Source organism: Hyperolius riggenbachi, chromosome 3 (assembly GCF_040937935.1).
Source record: "Hyperolius riggenbachi isolate aHypRig1 chromosome 3, aHypRig1.pri, whole genome shotgun sequence".
NCBI lineage: Eukaryota > Metazoa > Chordata > Amphibia > Anura > Hyperoliidae > Hyperolius > Hyperolius riggenbachi.
This window is the reverse complement of record NC_090648.1, coordinates 177890942-177914624: the sequence shown is the minus strand read 5'-3', so window position 1 is coordinate 177914624 and position 23683 is coordinate 177890942. Positions and strand designations below refer to the sequence as shown.

General features: G+C 45.7%; 1 protein-coding gene across 5 annotated transcripts in view; it reads left to right on the top strand.

Annotated features, from left to right (window-relative positions):
- ADAMTSL3 (ADAMTS like 3) overlaps window positions 1-23683 on the top strand; it is a 697881-nt gene that overhangs the window by 477308 nt on the left and 196890 nt on the right. For all 5 annotated transcript variants that reach the window (XR_011030288.1, XM_068275326.1, XM_068275328.1 and 2 more), the window contains 5 exons: window positions 670-827; window positions 4607-4718; window positions 8059-8197; window positions 10333-10383; window positions 19217-19421. Coding sequence is in view for 4 of the 5 variants with exons in the window: in XM_068275326.1 (XP_068131427.1) it covers window positions 670-827; window positions 4607-4718; window positions 8059-8197; window positions 10333-10383; window positions 19217-19421 (665 nt within the window). In the remaining variant the exon portion in view is untranslated. The remainder of the gene's footprint in view (window positions 1-669; window positions 828-4606; window positions 4719-8058; window positions 8198-10332; window positions 10384-19216; window positions 19422-23683) is intronic.

The following is a 23683-nucleotide window of genomic DNA, read 5'->3' as shown; positions in this document are numbered from 1 at the left end:
AAAACTGAATGCAATAAGTATCTCCTATACTGCTATGCACCCTACTGCATTGATCTTCACTGCAGCGCTAACCCCTTACATTGGATAAGTGAAGCATGCAAAAATGTATCCAGATGGGTGATAACTCTACACAACAATTATGGCGCTTTAGTGTGACAGTTAAAAAAACTTGTTTTGGTCTTTTTAATGTCCTTGTAGATTGCACACCAGCGTATTGTATAAGACAGTACTGCACATGGTGCAATCAAGCTTTTGGGGCACATTCACACTACTATATAAAATGGTCATGTGCAGCACTGCAGTGCATTGCCATAGGTGTTCCATTGTGCTTTGGCATACACATAACAGTACACAAAGCATAAATACCAACATCCCACAACGCTGTTAAACAACACTGACATGAACAATTAGCATTGACTTCAACGTGATGGTGTCTGATGTTCTTGAATATCACTTGTGATAAGTGTTGCATTTTAATTATAATTGTATGAATACACTCCTCATGTGTTTTGGCAGTCAGATTGTGCTCACTTGTCTACTTCGTTTCTCAAGGGTTACCTATAGTTTAATCATGTCTAGTGTATTTATTAAAAGACAGAGGATATTTTTATGTGTGTTTCTTCTATTTTGTGCACTCTTGTTTTACTGTTTTTAACTAATTTTTTTTAGTCATCGAGTCAAAAACTTTGCAAGGGGAAACTGGGGAGCACAGCTTTATCTCACCTGGGAGCTACACTATAGAAAACACAACAGTGGAATTTCAGAAAGGATCTGAAAGAGAAATTTTGAAAATGCCAGGTCCACTTCGAGCTGATTTCATCATTAAGGTAACTAAATGTTTTTAGGAGTTCCAATATGTAGCTCCCACTGGCGTAACAGTAGCCCCCGCGAGGCCTGTCGCAGGGGGCCGAAAGGCTAAGGGCTCTTTCACACCAGAGCCCTTTTTCAGCGTTTTAACGCAAAGTCTATACTTTGCGTTAACCAAGGTAAAAGGAAAGTCCATAGACTTTCATTTTACCTTTCACACCCGACGCTGTGTTTCAATGCGTTGCGGTACGACGCACCCAGGCACATTTTATCGTCAGGAATCTGCGTTTTCCCATCGGGTTAATTGATACTACCGCCGCTACTCAGCGTCGCACCGCAGATTCCCGATGACAGCCACAGGCTAGTCAACGCGTGCAGGAGAGCGGCTCTTGCACGCATTGTTAGATGTGAAACGAGCCTCAGGGGCACAGCAGTGGCAGCTCCTTGTGTGTGCTCACTCCCACCATCCAAACTCCTCTTCTCCCCCCAACACCTCCAAAACCATGCAGAGCAGCGGCAGCTGCAGTGAACTGTTTACTTTACCTAATACCGGTGAGACAGATCCTCTTCACTACTCCATGTAGCCATGTCATGCAGCCTATTAGCTTGTGACTTCCCATCACATGACATGCAGTGTCAGGAGAGCCACAAGCTAATAGGCTGCACGCAGCAGCTACAAGGAGTAATGAAGAGTACATATCTAGACGTAATTAGGTATATGCAGCAGCCTTTGCTCTGCACAAGTGCGTGGGGGGCTGGTGGTGGTTGGGGGGGAACCGCCTGCCGAATTTGCGGGAGGCGGGGCTGTGCAAGTTACACCCCCATTATACTCCCTGCTTGATAACCATGCAGTTATTTTCAGCTGTGTTTGACTTCAGGAAGATTGAGTGCACTTTTCTAAAAAAACAACCCTAGGGTAATTTTTCCATTTTATTCTACATAAGTATACACCTGCACACTAGGGAAGCCAGCGGGGCCTATTTGTAAAAAGTGTTAAAATACAAATTGTCACGTGCTCTTCAGAAAGTACAGGCCATAAACACTGACAAACTGCAGGCCACGAGCTATGAAAGTCCCACTTCTGTTCATAGGTAATGCTTTCAACTAGTTTTTTTCTATAACATTGGGACAAGTACTTACAAGTGTACATATTCCTCAACTAATTATCTTAATAAACACTCCGTCATTCAGAGGCCTGAGTTGGGGCACTTTGATTGCCAGCACTGCTCTTTACTCTAGCCGAGACTAGCCTGTCAAAATTAAAATTAAATCTTTTTAATTCACGAAAGTTATAACATTTTACTTTTAAAGTACAGTTAAAAATATAACAAAGGGTGTATAGTACCCTAAGGAGTGACTTTAATTCAAGGATGCAGTCTACTATGGTGAGTCTTCCTTACTTCCTTACATTACGTTTTCTTGTATTTTCCTACAAATATACTGAGCTCCTTTGCCATATTTCCATAAACTTTTTTTTTACAGCTTCTAATTAGGAACTAAATTAGGTTCTCTGAGCATAAAGGTTTCCAAAATTGTCTCTAGAGGTACCTTGGAAAGGATATATCTGGCAAACCTGTTTGGACGTATGTGCATTATCCTCCATAGTAAATTAAATGCTTTTCTATGTGTAATTCTTAATTACAGCCTAACTATTAAAAGGAAAGCACAATTTTCCAATCCTTGAGAAACATTTTCCAATTGTTACTATCACTTCCAATTTTTATTATTATTATTTTTTTTTTCATTTTATTGCGTGACGCAGAAATATTGTTGAAGCATGGGCTTTCTTTTGATGTTTAATAAAGAAACTATTTACTCAAAATTCTTGGCACTGGAGTGTATACATTCAGATTGATGTCTGGGCTTAGGTCTGGTTACACTCATAACATTCTGAAGTACTGTGCGGTTACTAGAATCAACATTCAGGAAGGAGCACTAGATAGGTAACCTGCAGTTTATTGAAGGATTTTTTGTAAACATTTCATATAGCTATGTAATAATATATATGCAATTAGAAGAAAGTAGAATAAGAAAAACATGCCTCAAACAAATAATCATTTAAATTCCATAAAACTCAATTTTAAAAAAAATAGTGATGATGGAAGTGGTGCTTTTGCTGCCAGCAATATCCTACCAACCGTCCCTACCCAACCATCCCCTCACAGTTAACCTAGCAGTGTAACCCCCAAATCCCTTGTATACTCAGCTACAGGGTTCCTTAAATTTGTGGACCCATCCTCAGAGTATAAAGACCCATTCCTCTGAGGAATATCTGAGGAATGAGAAGTCACAGGGAAAATGTAAAAGTATGTGGTACCTCCTTCAGCCATACTCTTGTTTGCATGCTGAGAAAAGCAGCCTACCAGAATCCTGATCTCTCCAGGACCACCTCTGTCCTATCTTCATTGCTCCCCGCTGTTCTTCTGATTTAAAATCAGATTATAAAATGTGATTTTATCTGGAAAGATGGCTGCAAACCTGAAAGTAGTTCCTGGGTCGCGGCCACAAATAAAACCACGTTTTTAAAAAATTGGTTTTAGATCAAATAAGAACAGAGAGTGTGTGGAGCAGCAAAAATGGGACAGAGGGGTTCCCAAAAACATCATCATTCTGGCAGTATTTGTTTTTCTAGGTTTAGAAAACTCATAGGTTTGCTTTAAATTACTCTTTATTGACCATATAATTATGCTTTTGTAATGTCATCTGTATAAAAATTACAAGTCCACCCAGCTCAGAATACAGCAGTGCTGGGAGATGCCATTGCATAGATGTGGTATTTCATCATGTTCATTCAAAGAGTTCTACAGTGAAAAAGATTCTCTCTCTTCTGTGTATAGTCACTGAATCCTGTAAAGAAAAAGCCCCTGCTATGTTTGTGCCATCATATCTACTGAAATTAGTGCTCAAAGAATAATCTGAGAGCGGAAAGCAGGAAATTTGGGCACCGGAGAGCTGCGGAAGTTTGGCCACCACCGTAGGCACCCATGTAAATATAGTTTCTAGCAGGAAATTTGGGCGCCCCGGCACCTGATAATTAATGCATGGCGAGGTCTGCCCTATGTGCTATAAATGATATTTAGTAACTTCTAGAAACAATATTTAGAATTTTACAGAAATTAAATTTCACTCTTCTTGTCCCTCTGGTTTGCAGCCTGGGGGGGTTGAGGGGCAGTTAAGGTTAGGCGTCCTGGGGGAGGGGGGACTCTGAGGTTAGGCGTTCGTGGGGGAAGGTTAAAGGTAAGGTTCAGGAATCAGAGAAAGGGTTTGTTAGGGTTAGGCATCAGTTTGGGGTGGTGGTTAAGGTTAGGCATCGTTGGGGGGTTAGGGATAGGCATCAGTGGATGGGGTGGTTATTGTTAGACATAGGTAGTGGGAGAGTTCTGTGTGAGAGTAGGGTTCTGTTTAGCTTTAGGAGAATAAGGTATCATGAACCGACATTGAAGTAGGATACTGGTATATTTATTGATATTCTACTAGCCGATCGCTCAAATTTCTGGGCGCCCTTTTTGCATGTACAGCACGGTGGCGTAGTGGTTAGTGCTCTGGCCTTGCAGCACTGGGTCCCTGGTTCGAATCCCAACATCTGCAAGGATGTTTCATAAGAAGCAAGGAATGTAAATATTAAGAGCAAACACCTATGTCCATTTGTCTCTTGAAGGTAATGTTGAATGATACATAAATTAATTACAATTTGAGGGTCTTGGATTTTATCCCATTAATTTTGCTTTTACTTTAAATGTTCTATAATATATTTATTATTTCATTGTTGAAATGACTGACAAATAATGCCTTCTCCCAGACCAGGTACGTGTCCCCCAAAGACAGCGTTGTGCAGTTCTTCTTCTACCAACCTATTAGTCACCAGTGGAGGCAGACAGACTTCTTTCCATGCACTGTAACCTGTGGGGGAGGTGAGTAACTGGGAAACATTTATTTTAACATCATGCAACAGCTGAACAAGTTGGACATATTTCCATGTATATTGTATGTCTGTAACATTTAGGACCATGTCACCCCACCACACCCCACCCAAGGAAAAAAAATGGTTAAAATGATGGAAACGGAGAGTTATCCAAGCATGGTGTAAAACTCTTGTAATCAGTGTGTGTGGTAATTTGTTTCACATTGCAGTGTTCACCTTGCATTATGCAGGGGCTTAGTTCATGCAGCTTGATTCATGAATGGGGATTGTGCTGTAACTGTTTGACGTCAGTAGACTTTACAGTGTCACATCAGTGCAGAGCGCAGGAGTTGCTCGTACTAATTAGGTGGTGTGCTTAAGACATGACAGAATACTAGATGATAGGTTCATTAGACACATTCCCTATGAATGTGACAAACGCTTGGCAATTACAAAACCGTATTGCCTCACAGGTCCATATGTATTACATTAAACATTTCTCATCATATTTTCATTTCTTACTACCTCTGTATGACAGGTAAGTCGTCAAAATTATAATAAGCTGTAAAGGCAAATTCCATGAAGTGTCATTGGATAGGAATTCTGTAGGAGTAACATTCACAATATATACATTTTTAAAAAAAGCTGCACAAGCTTTAAACACACTCCAACCTACTAGTTGATTGGCTTATTAAGGTGGCCACTAATGGTCCAATTTCTAGCGAAAAATCGTTCAAACAATCAGAAATTCTGATCGGATTGGTTGTAAATAATCTCATTCGTCCAATTGGATTTTTGTCAAACCAAAATTTGGATTTCCTTGTTGGTTGTGATAGATAGGAAGCAAAGATTGGTCTGTTGTTGGTGTAGTCAACGATTTTTCATCCGATCAGAATTTCTGATCGCTCAAACGATTTTTCGCTAGAAATTGGACCTTAAGAATGATCCAGGATATGCATAGAGAAACAGATTAATGGGCCACATCCTATTCAACGCAATAAGTCGTTTTTAGCAGTGTGCAAGAGACTTATCACCTGGCCATCACACAAGGATTACCGTAAAAATGCAATTGCTGGTGTCACACCTGTGCAATGGCCGAACGTAAACAGCTTTGAACAGAACAAATCACATGAAAAATGTAAACGCAGGAAAAAGACACCGAAAGACATGCAGCAGAAAAAGCATGGTTTTCCGCCCAGCCTTATTCAGCACATCCAGAAGTACTTCTTTAGGGTCTGTACCTTTTCTAGCAACACATCAATGTTCTAGACTGACACACACTGCTGAAAAAAATGTACAGAAGTGTGCTCCAGCCCTTAAAGCTCTTTCCACTGCAACGCATTGCCGTGTGGCTCTGTGTAGATCGTCACTCCCGGGGGGCGGAGCTTGCAATCCCATTCATTATACTGAATGGGATCACGGGTGCAATCCCCCAAAATGCAGGCAACCATGCGCTGCAATTCAAAAGTGAATCACTGCATAAATGGAAACAGCAGACAGTGCAGTCTATGCACTGAATGCTTTCCCTGCGATCGCGTTTCCATATGTGCGCCGGAAAGCGCGTTATGTGGAAACAAGCCCTAAGGGTTATTGAAAAATGATTTTTTAAATTCATTTTATTTTCTTATTCTTTAATCTGCATTTCTGAAGCACTTTGAATAAATATGAGAAGCAAGTTGAATGGGTTGTTATCCTGCACTTCATTTTTTTTACCTGCACAGTCCTATTCGGCTGTGTTTGGAGCCAGTTCCTGAACTCAGTGGATGGATGACTGGCTAAGACCAAGCTTGTTGTGTTGGCATTGCATTGGAATAAATGTTAGCGTACAGTGAGCCTTAATATATTGGGGAAACAAGGTTCTGAGAATTTCGGCAAAACTCCACAGACTCTTTGTCAGACAGCCATGCTTTCTCCTGTATTAATTGACAGTTTTCCTAAATATTGAGTATGTTGTAATGATTAGAGTGCACATTCTATATGTTAAAAAAGTAGCAATATGGAATCAAGAGTGGAAACTAGAGGCTGAGAACATATAGGTGAGTAGAAGCACAGTCAAGAAATACCTCAGGACGGTCAGACAGACAAAGGAAAGAAAATATTAGCCAAGCTGCTGGGCCCCCAATTCAAATCCCAGCCAGGTCAACATCTGCAAGGAGTTTTTATGTTTTCCCCGTGTCTTCTTGGGTTTCCTTCGGGCACTCTGGTTTCCTCCCACATCCCAAAATCATAAAGATAAGTTAATTGGCTTTCCCTACACGATATAGACCTATGTCTATGGTAGGATTAGATTGTGAGCCCCTCTGAGGGACAGTTAGTGACAAGATAATATACGCGCTGCGTAATATGTTGGCGCTATATAAATACTTAAATAAATGACTAAAATAAATAATAATGAGACAAAGACTGAGACTTCAGAGCACAAAGAACAGAAGAGAAGACAGGCAAGGCAAGAACAGGAACAGCTACAGTGTAGGGCTCTACCAGAAGCCAGGAATCCAGACATAAAACAGGACAATGCAAGCCAGTAAAGAGCATCAGAAAGGTTGCAGGGTAAAATGAAGCAAGATAGGTTGAAGGCTCCTCCGCATGTACTACTTTCCTTGAGGGAAGACACATTCTTATTATATCATGAGGCATTGGTGAAAGATGAAGAGAGGTTAGATACACAGGGTATGGGAAGGATGTATGCTACCAGGAAAAAAAAGCACATTTTTAGAAAAGGGCATAAAGACAATTATCTGTAGCTTGGTGACAGATACGTATGGTCAGTGAGATGCTAATAATTCTGGCTTGCATGAAAATTGAATGCCAATTGTTGTGCCAATCAAGATCAACAGGAAGCGTATCAGGTATATAATGTATATATATAATTTGCATTATATTTGCATACAAGCTGGAATTATTAGTCACATCTCACAGACCATTTCTAGTGCCAGTGAATCACATAGTAAGATACAGGTAAATAATCAGATCCAGACATTTGCCATGCAGTTGCAATCCAGTAGATAAAGAAAAAAATCAGAAATAATATTTGAAGTCGCAGCTAAACATAGCAGTCAGTGAGGGATTTCTAAAGGTGATCTGTAGACATTGGTCAAGGCAGCTGTCCTCATATCCTAACCTAAGCTAAGACTGCATAGCTTTTGCAGTATATACTGCATGAAAGGGATGGCAGCTTCCAGATAGGCCTGGGTTGCACTTAGAATAACAGAGCTGAGCAGAGTATAAGCAAGATTCCTGGCTTACACAAGAGCAAGATGAATGCATTTTATATGGTTTCAGATGTTGTAATGCCTGCACTCATTATCCAATTTTGAATGCTTTTTTTACATTTTGTGTCATATTTTCAGGATATCAGCTGAACTCTGCAGAATGCACTGATATCCGGTATAATCGCACCGTTCCAGATCACTATTGTCATTACTATCCAGAAAATAAGAAGCCTAAACCTAAGCTGAAGGAGTGCAATATGGATCCTTGTCCATCTAGGTTGGTACACGCCTGCACACCCATTCATGAGCCTGATTCCATTTCTACTGCATACTTCCTCAGTCTGTCCTGGCAAAGGCTAGGTTAATAAGCTGTAAGCACGCAATAGCTGGAGCTGTGTAGGCTGTCACACTGCCCATCTTGGTGGAATTCTAGAACCTGGGAGGAAGTGGAGCCTGACACAATAACAGCCAAGGAAACACTCCAGAATATTTCCACTTCCTTCATCATTTCCTTAATTCCACACTGAACACACTTTGGGCCTGTGCTTATGACACATATGTGGTTTTCCTGAGAAAATGCAAATTATAAATAGCTCTCACTTAAGATTTCTTCAAGCCATGAGGTAAGACCACCTCTGTCTGGACATTATTGTCTGCTGGGAAGCACGCATGGCTGCTTAGTCAATCCAAATTGTAATCTCATTCATTACAATTTTTGCTGAATTATGCTCTATTTGGGTGATCAGACGTCCAAACTGACTGCTGTTTCCTCTCAAGAAAGAGAACATTGAATCCTGTGTCTGCGCAGGTTTAACAGAATGTAGCACAGGTCCCATCAATCTTCTGCTTTAAAGCTTGGGACTTTTGATGTCAATTTGTCAGGCCCTCCACCCATATACTGACTGACTATTATAGACTTCATTATTTCCTTTCAATGCCCAGGAGGAAAAAAAAGTATCACATGGGCGAGGCAGAGAAAACATTGCAATTAACTCTAGGTGATGAAAATATATGTTGTTTATATTTTCATGACAGCAAGCTTAATTTTAATCTTGTACATGGTTCTCCCCAGCTATAGGGCTAGCTTGAAGCCTTCGATTCTTGGTGCAGTGAACCTCTGCAGTCACTCACCCACCTCAGCAGAGTTGTTTTAAGTAAGGGGATGTAGAGGTTGTGGCCCTTGGACCAGAGGAGCCCACTAGGAGCCCTCCCTCAACCGTAGTATTAGCTTTTTTAATGGTGGTAGGCTGGTAATGATCACTTCTATATATGCTTTAAATAGTGGTAATCATTAACAAAATGTTCCCCACCCCCTGCATACACTTCTCATACTGTGGCTATCCTTGGCAGGTTTTGTTGGGCCATATGAATTGTTCTGTATAGAATGCTTGGGAGACCCAGTGTAAAACTTGTACTGGGGCCCAAAGCTCCTTAGCTATGCCACTGGTCATATTGCTTTATTATTTGCTTGTTCATATGTTTAACTTCTTGCCAACCGCTCCAAGCCGATTAGCGTGAACGCGACGGCAGCCCCAGGACCGCTCCACACCGATTGGCGTGAACGGCCTTTTATGGAGTTAGCAGGAGGCGCGTGCATCTCTGCTTGGAAGGTGGAGCGGACCTCCGCCTTCAGTCTTCCAGCGGCGATTGCTGCTCAGAGACTGTTACATGGCGAAACCGCTGTCTAATTACCCCGTATAGCGCTGCGATCTAAGGCAGCGCTGTACTGGGGACAGCCGTGTGACACGGCTGCCCCCTTCATAGGCTGGGGAGTGATTGGCTGTCATAGGCTGAAGCCTATGACAGCCAATCACGCTGATTGGCTGGCGGAGGGGGAAATAAAAAAATACATAAAAAAGCATATTTTATTAAAAAATAAATACATAAATATTTATTAAAGAAAAAATAAACAACTGTGGAGCGATCAGACCCCACCAACAGAGAGCTTTGTTGGTGGGGAGAAAAGGGGAATCACTTGTGTGCTGAGTTGTACGGCCCTACAGCTAGGCCTTAAAGCTACAGTGGCTATTTTAGTAAAAAATGTCCTGGTCACTAGGGGTGGTTTAACACTGCGGTCCTCAAGTGGTTAAACATATGCTTGCACATTTGTTCAGTTAATGGCTTTCCTGCTTTTCTTGTGCAGGTTAGTGGCTGAAATCAACTATTTGATTGTTTGATTTGTATAATAGCTGTGTTTTGCTCGGTCCTAGTATTATATAAAAAAATAAGTTTTACAGTGTTTATCTTTAAATATGAATGTACAGAATGAACAGACCATCATAATTAGTTTAGTCTGCATTCGATCATAGGGAGGTAATGATCTATGCCTGGGCAATGTTGGCGTATGGTATTTGTAATGATCATTTTTGTTTTATATGACATTCAACTTGCTTTTCTTGTATGTTTTTATAGTGATGGATTTAAGGAGATAATGCCCTATGACCACTTCCAGCCTCTCCCACGGTATGTAGCAAATATAAATATCATAAGGTTTTCCTGGCACAAGCTGTGTTTTTGTAGGTCTGTGATGTTAGTGATATTTGAAATATCACATTAATCTTTTATTGATCTTATGATGTTTTAATTCAACACGCTGTGGATGTTTTAATATAAACCAGAGTAGTCTGACATGCTTTTATCTATGTGAAGTTTCAGTAATCAATCCTACTAAACCGGGGTGTCAGTGTTGGTTAGGACCATGTCACAGGAAAACTAGTTGCTGCTACTAGTTGCAGCCGCTAAGATGGGAATAAACTACTACTAATAACTGATGCAGTTACTAACAACTATGACACAGATGTGCAGCAGCAACTAGTTGGTATTGGCCCTGATTCACTAACCAGCGCTAAGACCTAGTGGGCGCAAACCACAGAGTTAGGTGGTGTGCGCACAGCCCAGTGCAGTGCGCACACAGCCGGTAATAGTCGAAAATGTTAGTGCGCCGCTTTAGGGGCACCCGATGCGCCATTTTTGACGCACCGATTGCGACGTTTACAGGGCAGCAGGTGCGACATTATCGTCGCACCGCGCACTATTACCGGCTGCGCCCGCACTGCACTGGCCTGAGCGCAATGTAGCTTTGTGCGGCTATTACTGCCCGCAAAGCTACTTTTCAGGCACTAAGTGGGTTTTCACTCTGGCGCTAATACTTAGCGCCGGTTAGTGAATCAAGCCCATTGTGTGCAGTCAATTTTAGCAACAGCAGTGGATGTTAGTAGCACCTGCTTAGCATTTTATTCCAGGACCAATATCGCAAAAAAATTGAACATTTTAAAATCCATGCGTATACATATGAGTAAAATGCACTATCCCTTGTTCAGACTGTCTCTGTTGTGTCCAGTGCATTGGACATGCAATATACATGGTATTGCATTGGGAATGTCCAATTTCCATTTAATGTCCATAAATAAATCCAGCAGGTAGGGACTTTGCGTTTCGTCACTGCAATTGTCACAATGGACCCTGAACGGAATAAACATGACAGCACATATCTAAATGGGCCGTATGTTTAACAAAGGATCTGTTGACATGTTTGTCCCTTTTGGTCTGTTCCATGTATTGGACCATTTTAGGGTCTGGTGTGAGCTGAGTTGCCGACTGCTCCACGCCAATTGGCGTGAGCAGTGCGGCAGCCCTAGGACCACTCCACGCCCATTGGCGTGAACGGTCTTCTATGGGACTAGCAGGAGATCGCGCGCATGCTGCGCGCACATCTCCTGCTTGGGGGGGCGGAGCTCTGCCCTGCCTTCAGTCTCTGTGCAGCAATCGCCGCTCGGAGACTGTTAGACGGTGAAACCGCCGTCTATTAGGGCAGTACAGCGCTGCGATCTAAGGCAGTGCTGTACTGGGGACAGCCATGTGACACAGCTGTCCCCTCCAGAGTGTCGGCAGTGATCCGCTGTCATAGGCTGAAGCCTATGACAGCCGATCACAATGATTGGCCACCGGGGGATGGGTGGGCGGGGTATTCAAAATGAAAAAAAAATATACACATTTTTATAAACAAAAAATAATAATAATAATATTTATAAAAATAAAATAAACACTGGAGGGGATGATCAGACCCCACCAACAGGAAGCTCTGTTGGTGGGGAGAAAAGGGGGGGGGGGGGGGGGTGGATCACTTGTGTGCTGTGCTGTGCGGCCCTGCAGCTTGGCCTTAAAGCTGCAGTGGCCCTATTAAAGAACAAGTGACACCCATGCTAACCTACAAATAAAAAACACATATATAAGTAGATAAATACTACTTCTACTTACATAACGGGTGTATTGCGCTATCCACGTAATGATTCCTGTGAATTTTATAAAGGAAAAGCAGAAAATCCTATTCTAGGCAGTAGCCATCTTGCCAAGCTAATGCTGAGATCATATCCTCCCTGACTCTTGTTGTCCCCCCTCCCTTCTCTTGCTCATTGTGTATTCATTCACTGCCCTCCTCCTAGAGTCTTCAGACACTCCCACTGAGGTGTATACTAACAACTGCACTGTCTTTTTTTATTTACACATCCAATCACTGAGTCTCCTCAGCCCTGCTTGTAAACACAAGTAATCAGAGGGTGTTTCTGATAAGCAGCTAGGCAGGGAAATAAATGGAAGACGAGGAATATATTATAGATTAAAAGAGCTCCCAGCATTCAACTCTTTGGCACTGTTTGGCACTAGGGCCAGTGCTCCTAATGTATGTGATAACTCCAAACCATATGTCAGACTCACCGTCAGGGTCCTTCTCGGAGCTCTCGGGGTCGTCCTCTAGCGCGCACGCGCGGGGGCTCTCTGGTCCTTGTAGTCCCTCTGCCTGCACGGCGTTTGGCGCTGCGCGCAGTGCGCATGCGCACAGGCGCCTGCGCGCGCACCGCCATGTGCACGCGCGCGCGTGCGCAGACAGGGACGCGCGCTCTGCGCATGCGCAGAGCGCTAATTTCGGCGCCAATTCAACAGTATAAAAGCAGCACTGCCCCTGACTGCAGTGCTGCTCGTTCTGATCAGTTGGCTAACCTGTTGGTGAACCATTGTTCCAGTTTCTGCTGATATCCTGATCTGATCTCCTGTTGTGACCCCGGCTTGTGACCCCGACTACTCCTGATCTCCGCCTGCCCTGATCCTTGGCTTGTCTTCTGGATTACCGTTGTCTGCCGCCTGCCCTGACCCCTGGCTTGTGACCCCGACTACTCTTGATCTCCGCCTGCCCCGACCCCTTGGCTTGTGACCCCGGATTGTGTTGATCTCTGTGTGCCTGGATTTCCGGATCTCATCGGACCACTTCTGCTCCACTATTTGTGTCTCTGTTCTCCCAACCACTTGCTGAGACGATCCCAGTAGTGACCTGGTAGGGCACTAGGCAGCGAAGTTCCACATTCCCCTCCTGGGAGTGTGGTCCTGCATCCCCCTCAAGGGGGTGTGGGTGAAGACCCGTGGTCACCTAGACTCCACTACTGGGTAAAGTCTCTTCCATCGGTGGGAAGGTCAACAGGGACTGAAGAGAACTCTGACCTGTCTTTAACAGTAACGAGCAGCCATAATGGAGTCTAGTGGAGCTCGTACCCCGGTGGAGATCCTGTACGACCTAGTTACCCAGCTTCGAGTTTCCATGGACGAAGTACAGAAGGGATATCAAGAGATCCGCGACCAGCTGCGTGCCCCTGCTCCAGTCTTGGTTGCCCCTGCAGTCCCTGCTCAAGTAGTCGTTCCCCCGGCTCATAACGAACCTGTTCCGGGCCTAGGAGAAGGAGCCGCAGCATTGCTTCCAGAACCCAAGCTACCCTTACCGGAACGATTTTCAGGAGACCGTTCCAAATTCAGATGGTTCCAGAGTGCTTGCCGGCTTCACTTTTCGCTTCTGCCTCGCACTTTTGCAAACGAGGAGGTCAAGGTGGGAGCAGTCATCTCCCTCCTGCAAGGAGAACCCCAGGCATGGGCCCTTCGCCTGGTGGAACAGCGGCACCCGGCTCTACTGACCCTTGACGCCTTCTTTGAGACCATGTCTGAGGTCTTTGATGACCCTGGAAGAGCGGCGTCAGCTGAAAACGCGCTCCAAGCCCTGCGACAAGGAAGGAGACCGGTCGAGGACTACGTCTTGGACTTCCGTCGGTGGGAGGCAGATGTCGACTGGAACGACTCCGCTTTGAGCTTCCAGTTTCGCCAGGGTCTCTCAGAAGCCCTTAAAGATGAACTGGCCAGAGTTGGGGTACCAGACACTTTAAAGGAGCTTATTCGTCTCTCTATCCAGATAGACAGGAGACTGAGGGAGAGACGAGCCGAACGCTCTGGTTCAGTCAGACCGGCCTGGAACATACCTACCCCCAAGGCTTTACCTGCTCCTATTCCCCCCGTTCCCGTGACTTCGGATGAACCGGAACCCATGCAGATCGGCCTTGCCCGACCAGCGATCTCACAAGAGGAGAGGCAACGTCGGAGATCATCCAACTTGTGCATGTATTGTGGGGCTTCCGGACACTTCCGCAACAACTGCCCAGTCAGACCATCTAGTGAGCCTGAATTTGTGGTATGTGCTAGTGGTTTTCCTGTTCCTCCACTGGCCTCCTCTCATGTCCCGCTTACTCTCTCATTGCAGGGCCCACACGGAGAGATCGCAACTATTGAGGCCATAGTAGATTCCGGAGCCTGCTCTTGTTTCCTGGATGTTCAACTGGCACAGCAACTATTCCTTCCTGTCCGCCGCAAGAGTCAACCTTTATCCATCCAGTTGGCAGATGGATCTGCCATTTGCTCCGGTCCTATTCTCTCCGAGACACTACCACTCCTTGTTTCCATCCAGGGAGAACATCAAGAATACTTGAGTTTCGACCTTCTGCCTTCTCCCCTGTTTCCGGTCATCCTGGGGATGCCCTGGCTAAGGACTCACAACCCTAGTATTAACTGGGTTTCTCGGGAGGTCTCCTTCAGTTCTAGCTACTGTCTTCGTTCATGTTTTCCCCGAGCTGGGTCCTTGTTCTGTATGGACTCACCCAAGAAGGACATTATCCCAAAGGTCTATCATGACTTCCTAGATGTCTTCGACAAATCCAAAGCGGATGTTCTTCCACCACACCGCCCATATGACTGCCCAATTGACCTCCAGCCAGGGGCTCCTATTCCTTTCGGCAGAACCTATCCACTCTCAGAACCCGAAACCCAGATCCTCAAGGAGTACATAGAGGAGAATATCAAAAAGGGGTTCATCCGACCTTCTACATCCCCCGCCGGGGCCGGGATTTTCTTTGTGGAAAAGAAGGATGGCTCCCTTCGTCCGTGCATCGATTATCGGGATCTGAATAAGATAACCATTAAGAACCGATACCCTCTACCGTTGATGCCTGACTTGTTTCAACGACTCGGATCAGCTTGCATCTTCTCCAAGCTTGACTTAAGGGGGGCCTACAACTTGTTTAGGATCCGCAAGGGAGATGAGTGGAAGACGGCTTTCCGTTCTCGCTTTGGACATTACGAATATCTTGTGATGCCGTTTGGCTTGTGTAATGCTCCAGCCACTTTTCAACATTTCGTCAATGATATCTTCAGAGATTATATTGATAACTTCATGGTGGTCTATCTAGACGACATCCTCATCTTCTCACCTTCTCAGGAGATTCACTACAGCCATGTAAAACGGGTCTTGGCCCGTCTCCGAACCCATGGACTTTACGCTAAGCCCGAGAAATGTGAGTTTCACAAGACTAACATCCAGTTTCTGGGCCTAAAGATTTCTCCGGGAGGAGTGGAGATGGATCCCCAGAAAGTCTCGGCGATCCTGGACTGGCCGGTGCCTACTGATAGGAAGGCCATACAGCGTTTTATTGGATTCGCCAACTTCTACAGACGGTTCATCAAGAACTTCTCACGGATTGTCACACCCATTACTCAACTGACCAGTACCCGTCAGTCTTTCCGCTGGACTCCAGAAGCCCAATCAGCTTTTGAAAAACTGAAGTCGTGCTTCACCTCAGCACCCATCCTTAAACACCCTGATCCGGCCAAAGCATTCGTCCTGGAGGTAGACGCCTCCGAAGTCGCTATTGGAGCAATCCTCTCCCAACGCTTTGGTCCTAAGGCGGTCCTCCATCCCGTGGCCTTCTTCTCCCGGAAGTTGAACCCTTCAGAGAGGAATTACGATGTGGCGGATCGGGAACTCTTGGCCATTAAGGCCGCCCTGGAGGAGTGGCGATACCTTCTAGAAGGCGCTGAACATCCCATACTGGTACTTACAGACCATAAGAACCTGGAGTACCTCAGGACGGCGAAGAGGCTCCGACCGCGTCAGGCTAGGTGGTCACTCTTCTTCTCCCGGTTTACTTTCCACGTGACCTATCGTCCAGGATCCAAAAATATTAAGCCAGACGCCTTGTCCCGCATGTACCAGTCCGAATCAGGTTCTGAGTCAGTACCCGAGAACATCTTGTCTCCCCAGCATTTCCTGCTCATGCATTCTAACCTGATGGATTCGATCAGACAAGCATCTGTGGGTCTGAGCACTCCCCCGGATTTACCATTTAAAGAAGGACTCTACCTGTTCCAAGGGAAGATCTTCGTACCCTCCGAGACCCGCTTGCCAGTCCTGCAAGCCTGTCACGATAATCAACTGGCTGGCCACTTTGGGGTTCATAAGACGCAAGACCTTGTACAGAGGAGCTTCTGGTGGCCCGAACTGTTTAAGGACTGCAAGTCATACGTGGCCTCTTGTGAGGTCTGTGCCCGTTCTAAGACCACCCGGGGCCGACCATGGGGTCTTCTAAAACCTCTTCCAGTACCAACTCAACCTTGGAAAGCCATTGCAATGGATTTTGTGGTGGATCTGCCACCTTCAGAGGGGTATACCACTATACTGGTCATCATCGACCGTTTCTCCAAAATGGCTCACTTCCTGCCTTTTAAACACGTTCCATCAGCTGCAGAGACAGCCCAAGTTTTCGTGAGAGAGATTGTCAGACTCCACGGGCTACCTGAAGACATCGTATCTGACCGGGGCACCCAGTTCACTTCCAAATTCTGGCAGGAACTCTGCAGGGGTCTGGGAATTAAAGTCTCCCTCTCTTCAGGTTACCATCCACAGTCCAATGGACAAACTGAAAGGACAAATCAAACCTTGGAGCAGTACATAAGGTGTTTCACTTCAGCCTCTCAGGACGACTGGTACCCACTGTTGGCCACGGCAGAATTTGCATACAATAACTCCACTCATACCTCTACTCAGCAGTCACCGTTTTTTATCAATTACGGTTATCATCCTTCATTCCTACCTGATGTAAACTTTACCTCTGTCTGTCCCGGAGCCCAAGAAAGGATTTCTGCCATTCATGACAACATTAACATTGTCCATAGTGCTTTAAAACAGGCCCAGGAGAAGGGAAAAAGATTTGCTGACCGTCGACGGAAGGAGAGTCCAGTCTTTGTCCCTGGAGACCTGGTCTGGCTATCCACCGCAAACCTTAAGTTGCGTTGTGCATCCAAAAAGCTGGCGCCCAGGTACATTGGACCTTTCCCAGTATCCAAACAGATTAATCCAGTAGCATTCAGACTTACCTTGCCTACTTCACTGCGGGTGCATCCCGTGTTCCATGTCTCCAGTTTGAAGAGGGTAACCCCAAACAGCTTCCCAGGCCGTTCCTCGGATCCACCACAACCAGTTGTTATTGATGGTATGGAAGAGTTTGAGGTGGAGAAGATACTGGACAGCAGGAGGATTAGACAGTCGCTTCAGTACCTCATCAAATGGAAGGGATTCGGCCTGGAGGAGAACTCATGGGAACCTGCTCGGAATGTACACGCTCCTAGCTTGGTCAAACAGTTCCACAAAAGATTCCCGGACAAACCTGGCCCTAGGGGCACCCGGAGGTTGCCCCTGGGAGGGGGGCAATGTCAGACTCACCGTCAGGGTCCTTCTCGGAGCTCTCGGGGTCGTCCTCTAGCGCGCACGCGCGGGGGCTCTCTGGTCCTTGTAGTCCCTCTGCCTGCACGGCGTTTGGCGCTGCGCGCAGTGCGCATGCGCACAGGCGCCTGCGCGCGCACCGCCATGTGCACGCGCGCGCGTGCGCAGACAGGGACGCGCGCTTCGGCGCCAATTCAACAGTATAAAAGCAGCACTGCCCCTGACTGCAGTGCTGCTCGTTCTGATCAGTTGGCTAACCTGTTGGTGAACCATTGTTCCAGTTTCTGCTGATATCCTGATCTGATCTCCTGTTGTGACCCCGGCTTGTGACCCCGACTACTCCTGATCTCCGCCTGCCCTGATCCTTGGCTTGTCTTCTGGATTACCGTTGTCTGCCGCCTGCCCTGACCCCTGGCTTGTGACCCCGACTACTCTTGATCTCCGCCTGCCCCGACCCCTTGGCTTGTGACCCCGGATTGTGTTGATCTCTGTGTGCCTGGATTTCCGGATCTCATCGGACCACTTCTGCTCCACTATTTGTGTCTCTGTTCTCCCAACCACTTGCTGAGACGATCCCAGTAGTGACCTGGTAGGGCACTAGGCAGCGAAGTTCCACATTCCCCTCCTGGGAGTGTGGTCCTGCATCCCCCTCAAGGGGGTGTGGGTGAAGACCCGTGGTCACCTAGACTCCACTACTGGGTAAAGTCTCTTCCATCGGTGGGAAGGTCAACAGGGACTGAAGAGAACTCTGACCTGTCTTTAACACCATAACAGCAGAAAAAGTTTTGAATGCAGGATTAGCATCTTTATCACTTAATACACTCAGACTGTTGAAATTTGATTTTTATGGTGACAATACTGCTTTAACAAAAAATGGCCTGGTCACTAGGGGGGTTTAATAGTGTGGTCCTCAAGAGGTTAAGGCTGTCCTAAAGTAAGATGTCTACAATATAAGTTTGGCAGCACAGTGCTACTTATGTCTTTTTAGTGATAATTGGCTAATTGGCTTGATTTACTAAAGCGTGATAACTTCTGTGATAGTGCTATCACAGCAGTTATCACGTGATAAGTGCTCTCACAGCAGTTATCACGTGATAAGTGCTCTCACAGCAGTTATCACGTGATAAGTGCTCTCACAGCAGTTATCACGTGATAAGTGCTATCACATATCATAGCACTTATCACATGATAACTGCTGTGAGAGCACTTATCACGTGATAACTGCTGTGAGAGCACTTATCACGCTTTAGTGAATCAAGCCCAATGGCTTGCACGCACGTTTGCACATGTAAAGCTTTTAGGCTTTGTGAATCAATCCCCATTTGTTCAGGATATATTTAACATAGGTAAATCACATTCTCACATAAATCTAAAAATAAAGTTTTAAAAGATATGTATTCCTATGATCATTTTGGCTGTTGCTGACTGTTTCAGATGGGAGTACAATCCCTGGACAGCGTGCTCAGTGTCATGTGGAGGAGGAACTCAGAGACGTACCATTGTATGTGTAGAGGAGACAATACAAGGAGAGATACTGCAGGTGGAGGAATGGAAGTGCATGTATGCCCCCAAACCTGCTGTCATGCAAACCTGTAACCTTTTTGACTGCCCCAAATGGATGGCTATGGAGTGGTCACAGGTAAATGTTATTTAAGTTAATTTTTTTATTTCCTTCATATGAGGAAGATAACCGCAGCCTTTTTGTACACCCCTTTGTATGAAACCAGAGCCTTGACATAATGAACTTTTTTTTCCCTGAGTTTTTACTCAACAAATGGTTTTGCATCTTTTCTAAAAACTACCATATTTTTCAGACTGTAAGGCGCTCCTGACCATAAAGGTGGCCATACATGGTACAATTTTTCAATTAGATAATTTTGTTTGATTATTCCATTAGATCGAATATATTTTTCCAGCATGTCTGATCATTTTTCCAGAAAAAAACGGGATAATTGTTCGAATTTCTTGATCGAAAAAAAAAATATTCTCAACTTTCATTCAATTCGATCATTTAGATCGAATAAACGGGAAAATCGAAAGTTTTTATTGTACCGTGTATGGCCACCATAAGACACACCAAGGTTTAGAGGACAAAAGCCAGGGGAAAAAATATATACTAAACCTGGTGCATCCATGGTGAAGAGGCATCTTGTGGATTATGCTCCCTTTGAACCTCATGCCTCGTTGTAACTCTTGTGTCTCCCTATGTCCTCCTTAGTCCTCCTTGTGTCCTCCTGTGTCCCCATGTGTCCGCATCTATCCTCCTACATGCCTCTTTGTGACTCCCTTGTGTCCTCCTCCTCTATGCCCCTTTGTGCCCCCCATGTCCTCTGTTTGTCCCCCTGTGTCCTCCTCTACATGGGCACAGTACAGGAAGTCCCCGACATTGCGGTGGGTTGGTGGTTTGTGTTGGCAGGCATTCACAAGTCAGGAACTCCCTGCATTTGGACTATAAGACGCAGTGTCTTTTTCCACCCAGTTTTGGGGGAGAAAAGGTGAGTCTTATAATCCAAGACTATATTACCTTTTCAAGTCCTAAAAAAATGAAAAAAAAAAACAGTTATAAGTAGGTAAAAGAAGTAGTATAACATTTATTTTTGGTACTTTTTAAAATTTTGGAGAAAAATGGTTCTTACCTCTAGTCTCTACCCAAACTTTAAGCATCTTTCATTGTGAGATTCACCTTATCATCACCTATTTCTCTTCATTAGTGTATTATGATCTCTGGGTGGATATTTTGTTGATTTTTTTCTGCCATCAATAAATGGTGTGCAGAAGGCAGGCGGCTGCAGATGACACTGTTGTTAACTGCCAGCAGCGAGTCACACAGAAGCTGCAGAGACTTGCTGCAAGGCTTATGTACCTGGTGGTTTCAGCTGTATTTGTTTTTTTGTTTTCCACATTTTGTATTCTATTCTGCTGTATTTGGAGTTTGAATTTACTGTATAATGGTATACAAGATGTGATATGAACACGATGCATTCACGTGTTGCATTTGCATTGCATTTTGTTAGTCACATTACTGAAAAAATGTTCCATTTGAGTGTGGCTCTCTTTTCAGAAAGATGGGTCATAATTGGGGATGGTAACGTTTTGATCACTATTTATTATTTTAGCTTAGAGCAACATGTTTTGCCCTTATTTAGAACCATAAAGAAAAGAACAGAGCATGGAAGTGTATTCTGCTTTCTGATAAAAAAAAAAACCTGCCATTTTTGAAATGTAAAATCTTTTTTTACCTGGAGTGTTAAAAAAGTCCTTCAGCTGTGTGGATACTATGGGGTTGATTTATTAGCCACTATCATTGGACCAATGAGAATCTCATTGGTGCACATGGTGGAGGAATGGAGAGCTCCAGCGGTACATTCAGAGATGCTTCTGCCAGGGCTCCCAGTAAGAAGAGGATAACGGCGGCAGCGACTAAGGTCCCGGCGGTTTCGTGGGCAGTGACAAATGGCGGGTAAGTGTTGCGGCGGACGTCTCACGGGGGGAGCGAGGCAGCAATGCTGTAGTGTTGAAGGACAGCTCCATGGCACAAATTCCTCGCTCCCTATCCCTCGGCACACAGGATCATCGCAAAGGCGAATGCCTAGTATTCACCTGAGTTATGATCTTTATTTACTTATTGTATTTATACAGCGCCAACATATTACGCAGCTACAACATTGCTCAGGTGAAACTGGCAATTGAATTTGCCGGTAAATCCCGAGCAATGTGAAGTGATAAGAAACTTGCACGTTTTGAGCTTCTTATCACCTTGAACTGCATATGGCCTCATGTGTCAAACATTGCCACACATGTTTTTACAATTGCTGCCATTCAGCTACATATAGATGCAGCTGGAAGGATGAATTGACCTACAAGCTTGCAGTTCAAATTCCAGTGGAAAAGAGGTCTTACTTAGGTGAGGGTTGCAAACTGTTGCTATCAAAAAGACATCTGTGAAATATTTAGTCCCTGTTTAGTACATGAATTATGATCTGCACTGTTTGTACAGCTCCATTATTTGTGTAGTCAGCAGCCAATAGCTGTCCGTGCCTGAGAGTAATCACTTAGGGCCCTTTCACACTAGCGTGGTGTGGTGCGTCAAATGAAACCCTATGGGGAGGTTCATACTTCCCATGTTGCGGTACTATGCACCGGAAATGCCTAATCTAACGGTAGGGCAGAACTACGTTACGGTGCAGGATCTGCAACGATCTGCGTCGACACGGAAATCATGTTAGTCTATGGCGACGTGGGGTTTTTAAAAGAGTTGATGTCGCAGTGCATATGCGCGGAATCGTATTTTTACAATATGCTTCCACATACCCAAAGCAGGAAGTGACTGAAAGCACATGTCACTTCCTGCTTGGCTGGTGGCGGTGTTCGCTGAATGCCTGTTTTTGGCGGTACAATACGGTGCAGTGGGTGCAAAGCCAGTTTGCAGGGAAACAGTAAATTCGGGCGCCTGAGGCAAGTGGACAAAAAGGGCGCCGCCATTCACTCCCATAATAAATATCGTTTAACCACTTGCCGACCGCACGCTTATACCGTTCGTCGGCAAAGTGGCAGCTGCAGGACCAGCGACGCAGTATTGCGTCGCCAGCTGCAGGCTGATTAATCAGGAAGCAGCCACTCGCGCGAGCGGCTGTTTCCTGTCAATTCACGGCGGGGGGCTCCGTGAATAGCCTGCGGGCCGCCGATGGCGGCTCGCAGGCTAAATGTAAACAGAAGCGGAAATAATCCGCTTTGTTTACATTGTACGGCGCTGCTGCGCAGCAGCGCCGTAAGGCAGATCGGCGATCCCCGGCCAATCAGCGGCCGGGGATCGCCGCCATGTGACAGGGGACAGCCTGTCACTGGCTGCACAGGACGGATAGCGTCCTGTGCAGCCCGGTTCACCAGGGGGGCCAGGTAGGAGAGGGAGGGGGGGATTTCGCCACGGAGGGGGGCTTTGAGGTGCCCCCCCCCCCCCCGCAACACCCGGAAGGCAGGAGCGATCAGACCCCCCCCAGCACATCATCCCCCTAGTGGGGAAAAAAGGGGGGCGATCTGGTCGCTCTGCCTGCACCCTGATCTGTGCTGGGGGCTGCAGAGCCCACCCAGCACAGATCAGCTAAAACAGCGCTGGTCCTTAAGGGGGGGTAAAGGGTGGGTCCTCAAGTGGTTAATGGGCACCCAACAGGAAAAAAGGGCGCCGGAGAAAAATAACGTTTTACAAGCGGCGCCCGGAGACTTTTAATGTTTTATAACTGCTTCTCATGATTACACATTATTTAATGATTTATAATTTTTTAAACATTATTTTTAAATGAAAAAAACAGTACAATCTTTTTTAAAACATTATTTTTAAACAGAAAACAGCACAATATTTTTTTTCAAAAGGGGGGTCTTAGGTGTAGGCACCGGAAGCAGGAGATTTGGGCGCATGAGACAAGTGGACAAAAAGGGCGCCCCATTCACTCCTATTATAAATATCGTTTAACCACTTGAGGACCCACCCTTTACCCCCCCTTAAGGACCAGCGCTGTTTTAGCTGATCTGTGCTGGGTGGGCTCTGCAGCCCCCAGCACAGATCAGGGTGCAGGCAGAGCGACCAGATCGCCCCCCTTTTTTCCCCACTAGGGGGATGATGTGCTGGGGGGGTCTGATCGCTCCTGGCTGCCGGGTGTTGCGGGGGGCACCTCAAAGCCCCCCTCCGCGGCGAAATCCTCCCCCTCCCTCTCCTACCTGGCCCCCCCTGGTGACCGGGCTGCACAGGACGCTATCCGTCCTGTGCAGCCAGTGACAGCCTGTCCCCTGTCACATGGCGGCGATCCCCGGCCGCTGATTGGCCGGGGATCGCCGATCTGCCTTACGGCGCTGCTGCGCAGCAGCGCCGTACAATGTAAACAAAGCGGATTATTTCCGCTTGTGTTT